A 20,669-nucleotide genomic window follows, 5' to 3' on the forward strand; every position below is an offset into this window, starting at 1 on the left:
GTGTCTGATCTCACTGTATTTTGTTTGGTTGTGTGTGTGTCTGATCTCACTGTATTGTGTTTGGTTGTGTGTGTCTGATCTCACTGTATTGTGTTTGGTTGTGTGTGTGTCTGATCTCACTGTATTGTGTTTGGTTGTGTGTGTGTATCTGATATTTTTGTGTTGTGTTTGGTTGTGTGTGTATCTGATATTTTTGTATTGTGATTTGTTGTGTGTGTGTATGTGTCTGATCTCACTGTATTGTGTTTGGTTGTGTGTGTCTGATCTCTCTGTATTGTGTTTGGTTGTGTGTGTCTGATCTCACTGTATTGTGTTTGGTTGTGTGTGTGTCTGATCTCTCTGTATTTTGTTTGTGTGTGTGTCTGATCTCTCTATATTGTGTTTGGTTGTGTGTGTGTCTGATCTCACTGTATTGTGTTTGGTTGTGTGTGTGTCTGATATTTTTGTATTGTTTGGTTGTGTGTGTGTCTGATATTTTTGTATTGTTTGGTTGTGTGTGTGTATCTGATATTTTTGTATTGTGATTTGTTGTGTGTGTGTATGTGTCTGATCTCACTGTATTGTGTTTGGTTGTGTGTGTCTGATCTCACTGTATTGTGTTTGGTTGTGTGCGTCTGATCTCTCTGTATTGTGTTTGGTTGTTTCTGTGTCTGATCTCTCTGTATTGTGTTTGGTTGTGTGCGTCTGATCTCTCTGTGTTGTGTGCGTCTGATCTCTCTGTATTGTGTTTGGTTGTGTGTCTGATCTCACTGTATTGTGTTTGGTTGTGTGCATCTGATCTCTCTGTATTGTGTTTGGTTGTTTCTGTGTCTGATCTCTCTGTATTGTGTTTGGTTGTGTGTCTGATCTCACTGTATTGTGTTTGGTTGTGTGTCTGATCTCACTGTATTGTGTTTGGTTGTTTCTGTGTCTGATCTCTCTGTATTGTGTTTGGTTGTGTGTGGTATAGGAAGGCCCTGTCTGAGGTGACAGCATGTCTACGTGAGCGTCTTCATCGCTGGCAGCAGATTGAAAGACTTTGTGGGTTTCCTGTGGTGCAGAACTCAGGTCTGCCAAGCTTGAGTGCATCTCTCTACTCAGAGCACAGCTGGGTGGTGATGCCACGCATGTCACTTCCTCCCTACCCCATTGCAGGGGGAGTGGATGATGTGGATGAGGACACGCCCCCCATCGTCCCACAGTTTAACTGTGAGAACTTCTGCCAGTCTTTATTGCTTGAAGTCATTAAACACTAATCTTGTTTTTATTTAAGATTTTTAAACAGTCTTCTTCCTCCTCTGTAGCTCCACTGGCTCGTCCTCCTCTGCTGCGTAACAGCAGTTTGTGTCGTTCTCGACGGAGTCTCATTTCTCACCAAGCTTCTATTGTCTCAGCTGATCCTGACCTGCTGTCTATGGCCTCAGTGCCAGGCATCTACAGACCAGAGCCAGAAGACGAACACATTTTTTTCACTGTCGACACAAAAAGGTATAGCGTTCTCCCTTACATTTGTTGTTGTACTGTAACGTAAAACTAAAACAAAAAAATGTATTGTGTATTTAATATCAGTTGAAATAATTGTAGGTGCCTATATATGTAATGTTGTATGTGATGTTGTCTGTGTGTGTTTGTGTAACATCTCCTCAGAAATACTGGAATGACAAAGGCCAACTCTTTTGTTTTGGCTAAACATTATGATTAAAAGCTGAATATGAGGCAGTAAATCCGAATTTCCTGACATTTACAATGAGGTGTGTTTAAACAATTTAGAACATGGCACATTTTGCTTCATTTGGTTTATGTGCCCTGTTAGACTGATAGCAGTTGAATAGCTTTAGAGATCTACTCTTGGTTTGAGGCCTGGGTTTCACAATGGATAAACTAATGTGAAAACCAGCAAGCGCTCAATTTTTTTTTTAGCTGAGAAAAGATAAAATCTGACAGAGCTATTGAAAACAAAAATAAATAAATAAATGCCTTGCTGTTCCAGTACTTTTGAATAGGGACTGCAACAGGAACACATGAGGAGGCTGTATGTAAAAGCTACCGACTTAAAATCTGGGTATGTGACTTAAAATTGTGTCTGGCCCACAGAGACTCTCAGGACACATGTTCAGATTCAGACTCTCTGAGTTCCTCCATTGGAAGGAAGCAGATGTCCAGCTCCTGCACTCAAGGATCAGAAACACCACAGCGGAAGATCTCCCGTGATGAACTCCTCTTGTTGGCTCAGGAAGCACAAGCCACTGCCTTGGAAGCCACCATCTCATCACTTCCAGCTTCATCTTCCATTGATACCACCTCAATCCACAAGGACTCTCCTGACCTCACTCGTTCTTCTGCTATACCAGAATCCCAGAGTTTGACCTTTCACCCTGCCACTAAGGTGGCAGCTTATAACGGCATGCTGGAGAAGTCATACAGCTTGGGCCAGTTGCCTGCTGGCGGGACGCCCCCAGAGGGACGTTACACCTCGCTAAGCTCTCTAGACATGGAGGGAAAGACAAGCAAAGAGGCCAAACAGCTCCTGTCTTCCTCCAGTCCTCCAGACTCCTGCGACAACCCTGAGAAAAAGCGCTCAAAAATCAAAAGCTTATTCAAGAAGAGCAAAAAGCAATGAAGGAAAGGAGAGTAAAATCAGATGAAGACATAAAATAGCCTTAAACAATTAAAAAAACGAATGGACTTTCAACCAGATCCCAAAATGTTTAGTTTCCTTTCTTTTTTTATATTTTATTTTTATTAAAACAGAATGTAGCTCCGACTAGGTGCTATCCTGGGTTGGAAGCCTTTATAATCCAGTCGGACTAGTATGTTGTCATTCAAACATTACAAATGGTCAAAAGTCAAATTTTTTTTTTTTTTTTTTTTTTTTTTTTTTTTAACTAAAGAACTGTGCACTTCTGTCTGGTTTTAGGGTTGACTGTCAAGAGTTGGATCATCATAAAGCACCAAACAAAAAAAATTTAGCTAACAAACAATGTAATAAAAGATATTCAAGAATAACATACTTTATAAGAAATACATCATCTCTTCCATAACTTATGGATAACTGTTCATTTGAAAAGCTTGTTTGTGTAAGTAATAAACCAATAAAAGTCCTACTTTGCAAATTTAGTCCCATTTCAAAAGTGATAACGAAAACGAAAATGCTGTATACGATATATACAGGGCGTTACATAAGTATTTGCCTTCCTTGATCTTTTCCATTTTCTAGTATAACTTGAAACTGCCATGAATATTTGGATTATATGTCATAAATCTACACAAAATAGCCATAATATTGACATTCGAGTATATCATGTAAAAGCTGTGATTACATTAGTATTTTCCACTGTTGCTGTGAAACATGTAAATCAGTTCTAGTGTAGTATAATTAGTTTAGTGGAGTTAAATTCAAGCTGTGTTCAGTTCATGTGTTGTTTGCACTCAATATAAACACCCCTGTTTAAGAAGGAACCAGTGAGAGGAATAGTATCAGGATTTAGATAGACATATCCCAAACTGTGAACAACCCAAATAGTATCATTAAAAACGTTATTAAAAATGGAAGGCTATTAGAGGGAGAAGCAAGCAAGAGGCCAAAGGCAACTTTCAACATGATGCTCCCATCACCATGCTTCTCTGTGTGGATGGTGTTCTCAGTTTTGGGTTTCCTCTAAACACAGCACTTGAAATAAAAAGATTTTAGTCCCCAACTTTTAGTCTTTTGTCTTTTGGCAAACTCTTAGCCATAGAGCCCATTTTTGGGGATTTCTAGAATTTGGTTTTACCCTTGGCTTTTTGGTTAATTCTCTGATTAATGCCTTCTTTTACCATTTGGTGAATGATCTTCTCTTGGCAAAATCAAATTTGTACCCTATTCTTCCCGTTATTTAAATAATGGCTATACAATTGTTTTGCAGGATTTTCAACTATTTGAGATCTCTTTTAATTACCCTGACTGATACGTTCCCAGAATGTTTCCCAGACCTGTTTTATTAGCTTCTTGTGTTTTTTTTTAATGCTGTTTAAGTTTCTGCTTTACTGAATCTGATGCCTTCCAGGAACAGGTGTAGTTAAATTGCTATCATATGATCATATAATTGCACACAGCCGAACTCCATTAAACTAATTATGTGCCTTCTAAAGGCAACTGGTTTCACTACAACTAATATTCACTAGAATTAATTTCACAGCAACAGAGTGTCATCACAACACTTGTAAATACTTTCAGAGATTACATAAACATTCGCCTCCACTTGAACAATATGGGCTTTTTTTGTGTAGATTTTCTGCATATAATCCCAATAAAGCTCATTTGAGTTCTAGGCTGTAACGAGGAGGGTGAATACTTATGCAAGGTAATTTATGCTCCACTGTCATAAATCTTGGTGCCTTTTGCCTATCCACCTCAACAATGTCAACTTCTTTCTTAATTGGTGGATAAATAATGATGAACATAAATCATTTTTTTTTGTTTGTTTTTTTTTGCTTTGGATCATAAAAGTGATCACTTTGGCTCTAAAGTTCTGGAGGTGAAAACAAAAAGAGCCCATAATTGTGAAGATGTAGGGTTGAATGTGGGCTTTCAGCTCTATATCATTTCCTGTTTACTGATGTCTCCGAGCCCCTGTACTTGACTAATTACCTTTAAGGTAAGAAAAAAAGGTAAGACAGAGGTAGCATTTATTGTCAAGCAGACAGACAGTCATAATGCCTGAATAATACAGTCGCGAGCACGGTGAGCACGGCTCTGAAGTAATATTTAAGCAAATAAAAATGAAGGTCTTTTTGATTTACTCCAAATGACCTTTATAACAGCATGCATAAGCTGTATAACAGACTATGTTATAAGGGCATAATGACTGCTGCAGATCAAGTGCTACCAAAAATCCTGCTAAAGGTTGTTGCACTACTGCTTTCCTGAAATGGAAAGGGCTGCTTTTTTTTTTTTTTTTTTTTTTTGCAGAGTAACAGTACATTTAGATACATAGAAGAGAAGCGCAAAAAAGTAATAAATCGAGGGAGCCAAAATGATTTGATGCATTTTATGCTTCTTAGTTTATCTATTCTTCAGTGCATACTTTTTTTCCCATGACAATGATGCTCAGATAGATTTTTTTCTGAACTGTCAAACCTGCGTTTGTAATGTGTGGAAGGACTCTGTATTTTATATATGCATATGCAAATTTTAACAACCCATTAATAACACCTATTCCTTGAATGCTCTGTTTCAAGGGCCTAACCATCACTGTGATCACAATCCTCATCCTCACGCACTGTAACTCATAGCCTAGCACTTATGTTATTTTGACAAACATTGTCACAGGCTATTATTTTACTGTTATTTATAAAGTGTCTCATGTGTGAGAGTCTGAGTCATCCTGAAGCCATCACTTAACCATGGACAATGTACAACAATGTTGGAAAACTAAACACCTATTTATCATGAATGTGCACCTGGCTAAGGGCATCACAATGGGAAATGTCTATGGTGTGTATGCCTTTACATTAGTTAAACTGTTTTAAAAGTAAAAAGAAACAGGGCTCAGTAGGTATGATCATAGTGAACTATTTCTGATTTCAGATGAATAAAAATATTTATAAGCCACTTTGTATAACAAGCTATGAATGTTTAAGATTACAGAAAGGACTGGGTTTGTACTTTTCTTACCTCAGTGTTGTGAAAGCTGAGAAAATCCAGACACGTCTGCACAATTCCTATAATTTTTTGAATGGCAATGTTTTCATTCAGCTACTGTATTATGCTTCAACCCCAAAAATGTATGCACACATACACACCAATTCTATCATTGAAAAGTCTGAAACCGTTTATACACATTTGTTCAGAAATAGAGAAAACTCCAAAGTAAGTCCACTTCACGTCTCTATTAGGTCAAAGCTTTAGAGCAGTGTTTCTCCATCTTGTTCCTGTAGTACTCAGCCACTTCACATTTGAATGTTTTCTGAGCTCTAATGAACCCATTTAGATTTCAAGAGCACTTTTATATAGGGCTTTTATATTTTGGATTCTAAGATGAACCAGGTGTATTGAGAGTAGGGAAAACACTAAATTGTGCACTGCAGAGATACTAGAGGTCCAGGATTGCTTGCCTTCAGCACTTTCATTCTATCTGGTTTGTTATATTAAGGGTGGAACTAAAGATTTGAATGAGGATCCTTTGATATTGCATCAGTACAGCATCTTTCATCACTGTTTCATCTACTTATTGCATAATGAAATTTCCTATCTTCTGTTTATTATAATACTCCTGTGGTACAATGGTTAATTCTGAGTTTTAGGAAGTTCAGTGGTTGCCAAATGTCTACAATCTGCTTGGTACATTCATAGCGTTTGGCAGATGCCCTTATCCGGAGCGACTTAAATTTTTATTTCATTTTATACAACTGATCAATTAAGGGTTAAGGACCTTGCTCAGGGGTCCCAGCAGTGGCAACTTGGTGGACCTGGGATTTGAGCTTGTGACCACCTGATCGATAGTCCAACACCATAACCACTAGGCTACCACAAGACAGGACATGAAAGAACTGATTTAATATTTAAAAATGCCCTTGCGGGCAATTGTAACACAATCACAATCAGGGATTCGAATAAAAATACAGAGTATGCAATGCAGCTCCATTTCATATTGATTAAGAAAGGATTTGGACAATGAGCTGTTCATAAAGCATCAAAAATTGCACCGTAAACATGAATGCCGAACTCATTAAAATTGATTAACATTAAGTTAAACGATTACAGATATGTTCAAAAATGCATACGCTCATACTAAGCATTAGACTGTCAAAACAGTGTGCTGCCATTTGTAGTAAAATGTTACTTGGCATTTTAGAACTGTGGCAGCCATTACACACAGCATGACATGACTAGGGCTTTGGCTGGCTTTTAACAATTAGGACACATACTACTGACATTTATCACAGTCTTATTCTATTAATACAGTGGAAAAGAAAGTAAGACTATATTAATTCCCGTATACAGAGTGTCAATAGAGTTGAGAGTTTATTCATACTGTAAGACTGCACTTATCTCAATTCCACTTTTGGGATGGAGCACAAGACTAAATATGAGTGGAATTGTTGCTGGAATGGTGCAGACCCATCAGCAGTCTTTAGGCTAATTGGAGAATGGCTTTTACTGAATAAAAAACAACAACTAGCAATTGACTTTAATTTACTTCTTCCACAAGGAGCTTGAATATTACTGATATTAAATAACAAAGCAGTGTTTACACAAGATGGAAGTGTTATTTAAGTGAAATTTCACATTTCATATAAAGTCACAGGCTTGCAGTTTTTTAGGGTTATGCATTAGGGTTGACCAGTGAATGCTAAATTAGAATTTTGATATTTCTGTATATTTCTGATATTAAACTGAACTCCCAATGTCAGTGTTCATAGATGGAGTAGTTATACTGTTATAAATGTTATTTTCCGCCCCAAATTTGCTGTGTGAATATTTGAATACTGTAAAAAGACAACAAAAAATGTGGTTTAACTCTCCTCAATAAAGAGCTAAGCTATTAGACTATTTACCATTTATTGTTTCCTTTTTTTTTTTTGTGGGAAATCTATTAATTAGTTTGGGTTGAAATCTAAGCTTTCGAGACAGGAAGTAGTCAGACACTGTATAATCACAATCTCTAATAATTAGGAAAATATACAAGAACTTATATAAAAAAATAAATATAGATGTATATAAATGTGTGTGGGAAAGATCACATCTAACATATAATTCATAAAGAAAGATGTTTCGAGATGTTTGAGAGGAAACGATGCTATATTGGGGAGAGATAAAGCAAGAAAAAAGAGAAGCATCTTCAGCAGTAGATGGCAGTGATGTTCTGCTGAGGTGGAACACTAAGCGTGGTCTTAAATACAAACTGAACACTTGGCATGTAAGTAAATGTGAAGTTTGCAGTATCAGTCAAATCACTGGCATGTAATTTCTTGCCACATGACAATCAATAATTGATTTTATATGATTCAGATTAGAGATGTCCAAGATAAAGCCACAATCTGGTAACTGATCTGTGAATAACCAAATCTAAAAGGTGCCCAAAAAGTCTTCATGTATAGGGGACTATGGACACCAGCACCATATTGATTGTGCCTTCGTCACTAGGTGTTTATGTACGTCCACTTCTCAGGTGAGACACATCTATCTTTTTGAAATTGTGAACAATTTTGCCAACAGCTTCGTGTGTGATGGGCTTGCAAATGTTTCTTGTTGAAGTCCATCACGACCTTGTTGTTGACAACTTCCCCATTCAGCCATAAAAATCATTTCAATACTTTCTTCTTTCTTCAAATTAATTCTTAAAATAACCCTGAGAAAATTATTATAAACTAATAATTTAAACATTTTGCTAAAAAAGTGGTTATTTCCCCCTATATACAGTACAGTATGGGGACTTTTAGTAGACTGTGTGGTAGACTTCCACAGGAATGACATTCAGAAGCGCTGATGATGAGCACATCGACGAAGAAAAACTGAGAGTCAAATGTAGAAAATAGAAAAGGTAAGAGAGAGTGAGATTCTGCTGACGTACGCTAAGGTTAATAGCTGGTGACTAGCTCCTGACAGACAGCACGGCTGACGAGAATAATGAGAGCATTTTTCCTTCTTACCTCCACATTTCATACACACACATTTTGATGCACTCTCAGGAAGATGCGTGCTTCAGCTCAGCTACTGCATGAACCCTATAGAGAGCCTTCAGAAACAGAAAATGTGAGAGGATGGAAAGTGAATGTTTCTATTTTATTCGTGTCACACGGTTTTAGTTTCTTTCCAGTGGCTCAGCATTTGAGAGTGAGAATTCGTGGACTGAATGAACGCACACATAAAGAATGCTCACAGATGTGTAATTATAATGTGTTCGAGATGGTTGGTGTGAATTAGAAACAAAAGGATGCTTCACCACTTGTTTAAAGTTTCATACATTGAATATGGAGAAGGCTAGCACTAGATAGAAGACAAGATTTAACACATAAATGATCAGGGACTCAGAGATGTATGAAATATAGTTAATTCTAAAGGAAACATGCAGCCAGTGAAGGTGATGATAAAACTGGTCTAATATGACCTTGCTTTCCCTTCTGTATTTTGCACCAGTTGTAGTGAGTTTGTTATAGTCCTGTTAGCAATGCATTACAACAGTCAAGAAAGAACACAAAAACACAGCTCAATTTCTTGGCATTTTGTAACCGGATATAGGGTCTGACCCAAGCTGTACACCTTTACTAACATTATTAATTTTCAGTTTAAAAGATGAATAAAAGTCCTGAATTACACCAAGATTTAACTTTTTTTTGTCTGTCACACTCGATTTCCTGGTCTGTTTTATAAGGCACTTTATTAGGAACACCTACACATTCATGCAATTAGGTAAATCAGCCAATCGTATAGCAGCAGTGTATAAATTCATGCAGCTTCAGGAAGTGTTTACATCAACCATCAAAATACAGATAAAATTTGATCTCATTGATTTTGTCTGTGACATTATTGGTGGTGTCAGAAGGCTGGTGTGAATATTTCTCCTTTGGATTTAGATCTCCTTTGACTTTCACACACAACTATCTCTCAGAATGATGCAATAAAGGCAAAATGTTCAGTGAGCAGCAGTTCTGCAAATGGAAACTCCTTGCTGATGAGTGAGATAAAAGGAGAATGGACAGAATGGTTTGAATTGACAGAAAGACTACAATAACTTAGTTAACCAATTTGTTCAATCGTGGTGAGCAGAAAACCATCTAAAAAATGCACAGCATGTTGAATCTTGAGGCAGAAGACCAAGTCGGGTTCCACTTCTGTCAGACAAGAACAGAAACCCGAGACTGCAGTGGTTATTCATAACTGGACTGTAGGAGACTGGACAATGTAGCCTAGTCTGATGAATCTGGATATCTGCTGATGGACACAGATGATAGATCAGAATTTGTCTTTAACTGCATGAATCCATGAATCCAACCTTCCTTGTGTCAACAGTGCAGGCTGGTGGAGGTGGTGTAATGGTGTGGCGAATGTTTTCTTTGCACTCTGTGGGTCCGTTGATACCAATTAATCACTTGAACGCTACAGACTATTTGAGTATTGTTGCTGATCATGTGCATCCCTTTGCATCCCTCTACATCCAGCATGATAATACACCATGGCATGAAACAAAAATACTGTCTTTCAGTTAAATAAGTAGAAAACCAGTTTAACACAGTCCCAGATAGACCATCCAATCTTTTAAAAATGTGTTCTTTAACCTACAGTATAGTTATTTAGGTTACATCCAAAACTATGGCCTGCATTTATTACTTTCACTAATGCTTTTTAGTGTTGTGATCAGATCTGAAGCCAAACTGGAAACTTAGATGATGATAGTGATGATGATGATGATGATGATGATGATGATTATAACTGTGAGAAGACAGAAATAGAAGATTTCAGATTGGTCTATTTGCTGAGTGAGGAAAAAAGGTTGTTTTTTCAGAAAAAGTCTCATAACTGTTATTTTCAGTGTGTCTGGCAAGTTGGCTATTTCTAGTCTAGATGTCTCATACACAAAGACAACTTTCTTAAAAAAGTTGAATAGGATGTATACAGGTGGATGAATGTAGCTTCATAAACTGTGCTATATCCACTTAACTACAAACTGTTGTATAAAGTACATTATTCACATTTACGTTATTTTCTGTTCAGTGTCACCCAAATGATGATGGGTTCCTCTCAAGGTTTCTTCCTCATATCATCTCAGGGAGATAAAATAGTAACTTAATTTTAAACTTCATTTTTATTCTGTTTCTACACTTCTGTAAAACTGCTTTGAGACAATGTGAAGTATTAAAAGCACAAATCAAATAAATTTAATTGGTTTAGTTTAGAGTAAAAATAGAATCTAGGTATTTCTATAATTGTAAATTATCCCTGAATATTTGACATGTGAGAATCATTGTTGATTTAGGAACAATCAGTCACTGAAAAGAGAACTCGTGATTTGTGTGTGTTGTTATTTACAAATTTTGAACATATTATAAATGTTAGAATTTCTAAAACACTTCATAGTGAATAGTTAGTTTGATGTGCAGTAGTCAAAGGATTCCACTTTTTTATTTGATTTTTTTTTTCTGGTTTTGATCTAAAATAGATCATAATCTAAAATTAAAATCACTGATCATATCATGCACTGTTGAGTTTACATGCAAGACAGGATTAGAATGTAGAGCATTAGTGAAAGTGCTAATTAATTTTTACTCCACCTTTCATGTGAACAGAAAATCATACCATTTGAAAAAAAGTGATCTAAGCGGGCAACATCCAAAATCAACTCTAGTGATGGCTAAACCCTTTGAGATGACTAAACCTAGGGTGTGACTATGATTTCTGTGAGACATGCTATGTGCTGAATAAAATCAAATGTGCTCAAAAGTTGCATGGATTCAATTCTCAGAGGCTTTACATGTCAACATAAAAAAATGAAATCGTCTGTCGGGATAATCCTACCACGATTGATACTGTATACGGATTATATTACGGATAGGTTGGTTGGTGAGTACTTGGATTAATGAACAACCATTATGAGCACTGCTTCTTGACTTAAATAAAACTCTAAAACCTTTTTGCATGAAATGGCTTTGCAAAAAAGTATGAGACATGAATAAGGCAGACTATGGCCCTCCTTTCCCTCCTGTTCAGAGCGGATAAAATCAAGCATGAAAGCTGCTTCTTCTGAAATATTTCCAGGTTTCAGTCAGAATCTTCAAATTTAGTTTTTAATCACAAATAAGATCTTATACAGTGTTCAGTATGTTAGTAAGTGCTCTAATACTTATTAGGGTCAAGCTAAGATTTCATTTGGTTAACAACTGCAACTAAATTAAATTGTTAACGTCTTAGGTTTCGTGTGTTTATATATTTTCTTCTGCAAGGCAATGTAATGAAATGAGCTCTTGTGGTTGGTGACAAGTTTGAACAGTTTAGGTCAGTTGTGTTGCTATATTCATTCATTCATTCATTCATTCATTCATCTTCTACCGCTTATCCGAACTACCTCGGGTCACGGGGAGCCTGTGCCTATCTCAGGCGTCATCGATCATCAAGGCAGGATACACCCTGGATGGAGTGCCAACCCATCGCAGGGCACACACACTCTCATTCACTCATGCAATCACACACTGCGGACAATTTTCCAGAGATGCCAATCAACCTACCATGCATGTCTTTGGACCGGGGAGAACATGCAAACTCCACACACACAAGGCGGAAATCGAACCCCCAACCCTGGAGGTGTGAGGCAAACGTGCTAACCACTAAGCCACCGTGCCCCCCCATGTTGGTATATATTTTATTTGAATTTTTTTTCTTTTCACATCACATTTCTCAGCTAGTCTTCTCATAGTTTGTCAGTGAAATCATAACACCATGGTGACTTGCATGTAAACTGTCTCTGCTAGATCTTTTTCCTCTTTGCCTGTTTGGATTTTTTTATTAGCAAGGTGGTGCTTTCTAAAAAAGTAATCAAAAAGTTTGCACTACTTCAGACATTCATTCTTTTATCTATTCCATTTTATAACTCTGAGCCAGTAAATGTTTTAAACTTTTCAAACTTCAAACTTTTCAAGTTTCAAACTACTGCCTTTACAGAGATGATGGCTGACTTTGATGTCTTGGATATTTTTTTGGAATGTTCCTGTCAATCAAGGCACAAATATTACCTTTATGGTAAATGTGGTTATAACTATATTTATTACTTATTTGTCTGTGATGTAGTTTTAGTAGTCATGTGTGTTATACTGTACCCTTTACCATGATATTACTGTTATTACTGTTATGTGGTGAGGTGTGTGGAGGTGTGGTAAGGTGTGATGAAGTGTGTGGATGTAATGAGTGGTAAAGGGATGTGGAGAGATGTTGAGGTTTGCTGAGGTGTGTAGTTGTGTGGTTAGGTCTGTTGAGTATGTAGAGGTTAACATTTACATTTTTACTTCATTAATTAATTTGACAGACAGCATTTTGGCAGAAGAGCTTTTTTTGTCTTTATCAGTGAATACATCAATACTGGTTCACTAGGGCTAAGAATACCATCGGTCTAAAGAGTAGAGTAGATCTCAGAGGCAGATCTGCCAGAGGCGAGTTGTAGTAGTCCAGTCTAGAAATGACAAGGGGTTTAACAAGCACCTGAGTGACCTGTGTGGATAGAAATTCTTCTGATTTTTATACAGGAGAAATCAACACAAGCATGTCAAACTAAGAGTGTGAGAATAATTGCCCATGATGAACATAAGGTTTTGTGCAGTAACAAAGGGTAGGATTAGCAAGTTTGCAAAATCATGACATGGGGTGAATTACCTGGGATGAACAGCAGTTCAGTCTCGATGGAATTATGCTTCAGCTGATGAGCTGTCACCCATAATGAGATCTGACAGACATGCTGAGATCTGACAGTAGTTTTTAAGGGAGGAAACATGAGAATGAGTTGAGTGTCATATATGGATCAATGGTGTGAAAACCTCTGTGAGGAAATGACTTCACCAAAAGAATGAGTATAGAGGGAGAAAATGAATAGGCTGAATACTGAACCTTGTGGGACACCAGTGGAGACTCTGCATGGAGTAAATCTGGATCCCATTGGAACAAACCAATGCCAAGTTGTACCAACAATTCCAAGACTCTTGAGGTTTGACAGGAGAGTCTTGTGTTCAATTGTGTCAAATGCTGAAAGGTCAAGGAGGATGATGACACTTTGGCTAATCTAGCAGCATTAGCTTCTCGGTGACAGCTAAAAGGGAAGACTCTGTGGAATGTGTCTCTAAGATTTGTTTGATTGGGATCTTGGAGGTTGTTCTATGAGAGATAGTTGACTGTAAACAGTGTGTTAAATGATTTTATAAAGAAAAGAGTGAAGCAGAGTGAAGAGTGGGTAGAGGTGCTGTGTGTTGAGGTGTATAGGAATTTTGCTGGAGTATGTAGAGGTGTTCTGAGGTGTTGTGAGATAAACTGGTGTGGGAAGCTATGTAGAGGTCAGTAGAGGTGTGTTGTGTCTATAGGAATGTAGTGGTGTTTTACTGTATTACTTCAATATTTAAAGTTTCTATGTAACTGTGTTTATTTCTTACACAATGTTCCTATACTCTAGGATTAAAATACGAAAATACTCTTGCAAACAGACACAGTATATCGTAGCAACTTTATTATTTATTGGAATAAGGAAGTACTGTTACCATTTTTCACATACCACCTTTTGTCTCAAATATATAATGCAGTATTTTTTACAAAATCTTTCCAAACATTTCTGAAGCTGCAATAATATTTCCATCAAAGTCAGTGCAACAAATTTGTGAGCAACCCACTCATAAAACACATCCAACCCAAGGTACGACACTAAACATTAATAAACATTAATACAAGGAAACATAATAGAGGCTTGCTCTGCACTTGAACATCTTTGCTCCATCGTATCTGCACTACAAGATGGAGATGGAGAAAAGAACAAAAACACATCAGTTCAGATCAGTTAGCTGTCTTTACTATTAATATGACACAATGACCACAGTACAAGTGCAACTATAAAAGACATACCATAACAAATCATGATTTTGTTTTGTGCCACAAACTTTTCATAATAGCAATAGTCAGATGGCTGGATAAAGATATGACATAAGACATAATATGAGAAAGGGTTTGACGTCCTAGGAAAAAGCTGGAAGTCATAAAAATGAACAATATAGATACAGACAGTGTCTGTTTTTTTTTTTATTCTTTCATTATTCCTCCTGCACCCCATGTATCACAGCCTCACTCACACTTTTTCTCTTTCTGTCTCTCATGCTTTTGTATCTCCCTTTATATTGCCATGAACTTTTCCTTTTTCCTTCATCTCCTTTCTCCTATACGAGAGAAAGCGCTTCCATGTGTCAAAGAGCTAGGCCTGTCAAACATCAGGAGTTTCTATTGGACTTTTTGCGAGCTCAGCGGATGAGTGTGTATGAATAATACATGTGGTGATCCTTTAACTTCCCCATCCTTATTAAAAGAATCCATTTCCATCCCCCTTTCCCCTATCCCCAGGCTCTGACACCACTTTCTGCCCACTGTAAGGGTTTCTGGGGAATAAGGAGCCCTTACCATAAGCCCACAGAAGAGCACTGGGATTGAGGAAGAGAGTTGTATATCGCATTTCTTTGGTAAAGTGAATGTTAATGTGGTCGGAAGGAAGTCCTTGTTTGGGACTACAGAAATGGTATTGGGTGTTTGCTGCAGGTTAGATTAGATATCTGTCACATGACCTGCACTATAGCTTGCCTCTCAGTTCATACCACCAAGGGGTGCTCAATTTCACAATATGTATAGTGTCTCTGCTTTTGTGTTGGCATTGAAGTTGGTGTAACTGGTATACCTTGCAAGATCAGAGTCCTTATCCCGTGCAGGCACCTAATTATCAACACATATCTCTATGTTGGAGGGTGTGTATACGTTGTAATATGTGTGTGCTTCTGTGGGATGGATGGTCGTGTATGTGTATGTTTGTGTGTGTGTGGGGGGGGGGGGGGGGGGATTGTGGGGTTAAAGTGGATTAATCCGTACTGACTTTTCTTTGTAACATTCTGTTTCTCAGTAGATGGCACACTTGTTCCATAAAGAGCTCAGACAAAAAACAAAACAAAAACAAACAAAAAAAAACTGCAGGGGTAAAAAGGAGACATTAAGATGGAAAGAATGAACAAATAAATAAGTTATTCAAAATTTCCTAACAACTTCTCCAACTGCCAATATAAATTGCCCTGGTAATGCTTGAGAACTAATTTCAAATAATACTTTCATTTAAAGGAGGCTTTGAATGAATTTTCAAAAATACAGATAACACAGAGTAAATCACTCACTGTGTCTTAGCTGTTCTGATTCAGTCCAGACTTACAACATAACACAACACTAACAAAAAAAAACTTTCTCATGAGTATGCTAAAAAAAACATTGAGATAGGTTTTGAAACAAAGAAAATCTTTTGTAGTGTCTAAACTTTCAAAACACGATAAGGCATCTGTCAAGAAACCATCACAGATATGAGAATACATTTTTTGACTGTATGTGAAATAAGAAGACAGTGGATCAATACTATTATTCAACAGCATTTGAAGCACACGCACACACACACACATACACACACACATACCTCCTTTAGTACTATCTAAGTAAGGTAATTCAGTTGACCTTAGTATTACCTTAGGTATACAAAGACATGTTTTGTCTCTTTTGGTTTATTAAAAAAATATATGGAGATGTATTATAAAGAGGGCATTTGGTCCAAATGCTGAATCCAATAAAATTAAATTGAAATTATTCTGATGAGCTTAAAATGATACTAATGTGCTGAAAGACATACAATTAAAACAGATACTACATTACATAAAGTCCTAAAGCACTGACAATGCATTATATAAGTACTAAAGCAGTGACACTGTGTTAAATAAAGTACTAAAGCACTGACACTGCATTATATAAAGTACTAAAGCACTGACACTGCATTATATAAAATACTAAAGCACTGACACTGTGTTATATAAAGTACTAAAGTACTGACACTGTGTTATATAAAGTGCTAAAGCTCTGACACTGTGTTATATAAAGTACTAAAGCATTGACACTGTGTTATATAAAGTACTAAAGCACTGACACTGTGTTATATAAAGTACTAAAGCATTGACACTGTGTTATATAAAGTACTAAAGCACTGACACTGCATTATATAAAGTACTAAAGCACTGACACTGCATTATATAAAATACTAAAGCACTGACACTGTGTTATATAAAGTACTAAAGTACTGACACTGTGTTATATAAAGTGCTAAAGCTCTGACACTGTGTTATATAAAGTACTAAAGCATTGACACTGTGTTATATAAAGTACTAAAGCACTGACACTGTGTTATATAAAGTACTAAAGCATTGACACTGTGTTATATAAAGTACTAAAGCACTGACACTGTGTTATATAAAGTACTAAAGCTCTGACACTGTGTTATATAAAGTACTAAAGCACTGACACTGTGTTATATAAAGTACTAAAGCACTGACACTGCATTATATAAAGTACTAAAGCACTGACACTGTGTTATATAAAGTACTAAAGCTCTGACACTGTGTTATATAAAGTACTAAAGCACTGACACTGTGTTATATAAAGTACTAAAGCTCTGACACTGTGTTATATAAAGTACTAAAGCACTGACACTGTGTTATATAAAGTACTAAAGCACTGACACTGCATTATATAAAGTACTAAAGCACTGACACTGTGTTAAGTACTAAAGCTCTGACACTGTGTTAAGTACTAAAGCTCTGACACTGTGTTAAGTTCTAAAGCACTGACACTGCATTATATAAAGTACTAAAGCACTGACAATGCATTAAATAAAGTACTAAAGCTCTGACACTGTGTTAAGTAGTAAAGCTCTGACACTACGTTACATAAAGTAGTAAAGCACTGACAATGCGTTACATACTGTAAAGTACTAAAGCTTTAACACTGTGTTATACTGTATAACGTTCTAAAGCACTGACACTGTGCTAAGTACTAAAGCTCTGACACTGTGTTAAGTAGTAAAGCACTGACACTGTTATATAACCTTCTAAAGCTCTGACACTGTGTTATATAAAGTACTAAAGCTCTTACACTGTGTTATATAAAGTACTAAAGCTCTGACACTGTGTTATATAAAATACTAAAGCTCTGACACTGTGTTATATAAAGTACTAAAGCTCTGACACTGTGTTAAGTAGTAAAGCACTGACACTGTTATATAACCTTCTAAAGCTCTGACACTGTGTTATATAAAGTACTAAAGCTCTGACACTGTGTTATATAAAATACTAAAGCTCTGACACTGTGTTATATAAAATACTAAAGCACTGACACTGTGTTATATAAAGTACTAAAGCTCTGACACTGTGTTATATAAAGTACTAAAGCACTCACACTGCGTTACATAAAGTACTAAAGCACTCACACTGCGTTATATAAAGTACTAAAGCACTCACACTGCATTATATAAAGTACTAAAGCTCTGACACTGCATTACATAAAGTACTAAAGCACTCACACTGCATTATATAAAGTACTAAAGCACTGAAACTATGTTATATAAAGTACTAAAGCACTGAAACTATGTTATATAAAGTACTAAAGCTTTGACATTGCGTTATATAAAGTACTAAAGCTCTGACACTGCGTTATATAAAGTACTAAAGCTCTGACACTGCGTTATATAAAGTACTAAAGCTCTGACACTGCGTTATATGAAGTACCAAATCACTGACACTGTATTATATAAAGTACTAAAGCTCTAACACTGTGTTACATGAAGTACCAAATCACTGACACTGTGACACTAATGTCCACTGTATGGTAGTCCTCCTAACCCAACATCAGTGGCCAACCTCAAAAATGTTCTAATGCTAATGCCCCATGAAACCCCACAACCGTGCTGCAAAATCTAGTGGGGGGGGGGGAGAGAGAGAGAGAGAGAGAGAGAGAGAGAGAGAGGGAGAGAGAGAGAGAGAATCAGTGTAATAAACCTGTGAAATTCACTCTTTCACAACACCACAGAGCTTTGCATGGTGCATTTTCTTTGCTTTCTTTTTCTGTGCTCAGCTCTTTTGCAGGCTACTATGGAAATGAGTAGTGTATGATAGCAGGCAGTTAGATTAGTTTTAAAGAAGCTTTAATACAAATATATATAACAAATATGAATAAATTCAAAGCTTAAACTGCCTGAGAGGGTGAGAAGAAAAGGAAATACAGGCAGCAACAAAAGAAGGAAAATGAGAGGTGTTATATTTTCCGAAGCCTTTCATTTCATGTCATGGTTTTGATTTGCACCTTTTCTCTTTCTGACGAGAAAGAAGTAAGAAAGAAAATAATTAGCTGAATCACTGCAATATATGTTGCAACAAATATTTTGCATGTCTTGACTGTGGAAGAGCAGCTGATGCAGGTTATTTATAGTTAGCACTGTATGCAAGTCTTTCCATGAATTTTAAAAGCTTATTTGCTTTATTGTACAAGTGCAGTTACTTAAATGACAAAGAATCATTGTTATCTATTACAATACACACATCAGTTTTTTATATTCAGCCAAATACTCTCCAATGTACGTGGCAATATACAAATAAAACACATCAAACATCCAGCATGGAGTATACACACAGCCTTCACATTGGATCATGGATATAACCATGTATGTAATGTGTTTTATAAATATGACTTGTTATTATCCCTGCATGTTTAATGCTCGTCTGAGGGCAATACTGAGTGAGGATTTACTGAATACAAACACATCTAGTTGACATCGGCACAACATTCACAGATTATGCCTCAACCACGTTGCATGCTTCTCTTTAACTAATTTAGAAGATACTGTCCTGCCTTCTTTTTTTCTGATTTGTTAATGGATGCTTTTAATATCCTCTATATTTTTGAGGGCACAGAGGACAAAGGAGGAGACGTTGTTTTAATCTAGGATACTGATTGCATTGCACATTGTGGCAGCTTAAGATCATTTTTAACGTTTAGCCATAGATAGTTTTGCAGTATTACACCAATTTCTGTTCCTCAAATGTTTGATATCATAGTACTTTTACCAGAACCATAATTCTTAAAACATCTATTTTTAATTTACTGCAATTTACTGTGCTGTTATCTAAACCTTTACCAAATAAATGAAAATAAATACTCTGAAAGAATTGTTTTTGTTAATGTTTTTTGTTTCAACAATGTGTACAAAACCAAATGCTTAAATAAATCAAAACAAGGATCTCTAGTGAGTTAGTGTGGATTAAATTATTTACTGAGCTGTTCTTAGGTAGTTTATCCTTCTTATCTGGGCATGTTTTTTTTTTGTTTTTTTTACAAAGTGACATTAATTATAAAAATATTATTAAAAATTAATAAAGTGGGTTAAGAAAAATATTTTTTTTCCTAGTTAAATTCACAATTAAACAGCAATATATTGCAAATACACTCGGCTTGGGTTAGATTCTTTATCTCAGTGTTATGTTCAATAATACCAACGTGTTAGTATTTTCATTTTTAAATGATCTCTTGCTTTTATGTTACATCATATTACACATATAATAGCAAAGAAGAAATCCCAAAACACACACACACACACACACACACACACACACACATACACACACAAACAAATAGACACACACACAAACACACACACACACACACACACACACACACACACACACACACACACACACACACACACACACCTCTTCTTCAGTCCAAATTTAATAGCCAGGATTATTTCAGACTTAAAGGCAAGTTTGATAAAAGGCAGCAATCTACGCTGAGCCACAGTTAGGACTCGTCAATTCAAGAAAAATTTGGGAAGCACAGAGGCTTGCACTATATGCAGGTCATTTAGCACAACCAGTAAATCAAATTAAGTATAAGCACAACTCATGTCTGAATATGAACAACTTCCTCTGTGTACATACTGTAGTAACTTTTGGAATCCAGTTGTCAATTCTGAATATGACCCAGTGAGCAGTAAGAAGCAGATCAACAAAATAAAATACAAGCCACTAAAATGACCTTATAAATAACTGGGCCTCAAAAGCTTTATATTATAAATAGTACTATTTAAAGCCCATCAGTCATCCCCTAAAACCAACTTTCCACAGGA

The 20,669-nt window shown here is 36.4% G+C and overlaps 1 protein-coding gene across 1 annotated transcript in view; it reads left to right on the forward strand.

Annotated features, from left to right (window-relative positions):
* The window catches only part of stim2b (stromal interaction molecule 2b), a 47,130-nt gene extending 41,558 nt beyond the window's left edge, over positions 1–5,572 (forward strand). The window contains exons 10-12 of the mRNA XM_060874647.1: positions 950–1,188; positions 1,284–1,467; positions 2,074–5,572. Of these exons, the coding sequence (XP_060730630.1) occupies positions 950–1,188; positions 1,284–1,467; positions 2,074–2,599 (949 nt within the window). The 3' untranslated portion in view covers positions 2,600–5,572. The remainder of the gene's footprint in view (positions 1–949; positions 1,189–1,283; positions 1,468–2,073) is intronic.
* The last annotated feature ends 15,097 nt before the right edge of the window (positions 5,573–20,669 follow it).

The sequence above is a fragment of the Tachysurus vachellii genome, chromosome 7 (genome assembly GCF_030014155.1).
Source record: "Tachysurus vachellii isolate PV-2020 chromosome 7, HZAU_Pvac_v1, whole genome shotgun sequence".
Taxonomy (NCBI): domain Eukaryota; kingdom Metazoa; phylum Chordata; class Actinopteri; order Siluriformes; family Bagridae; genus Tachysurus; species Tachysurus vachellii.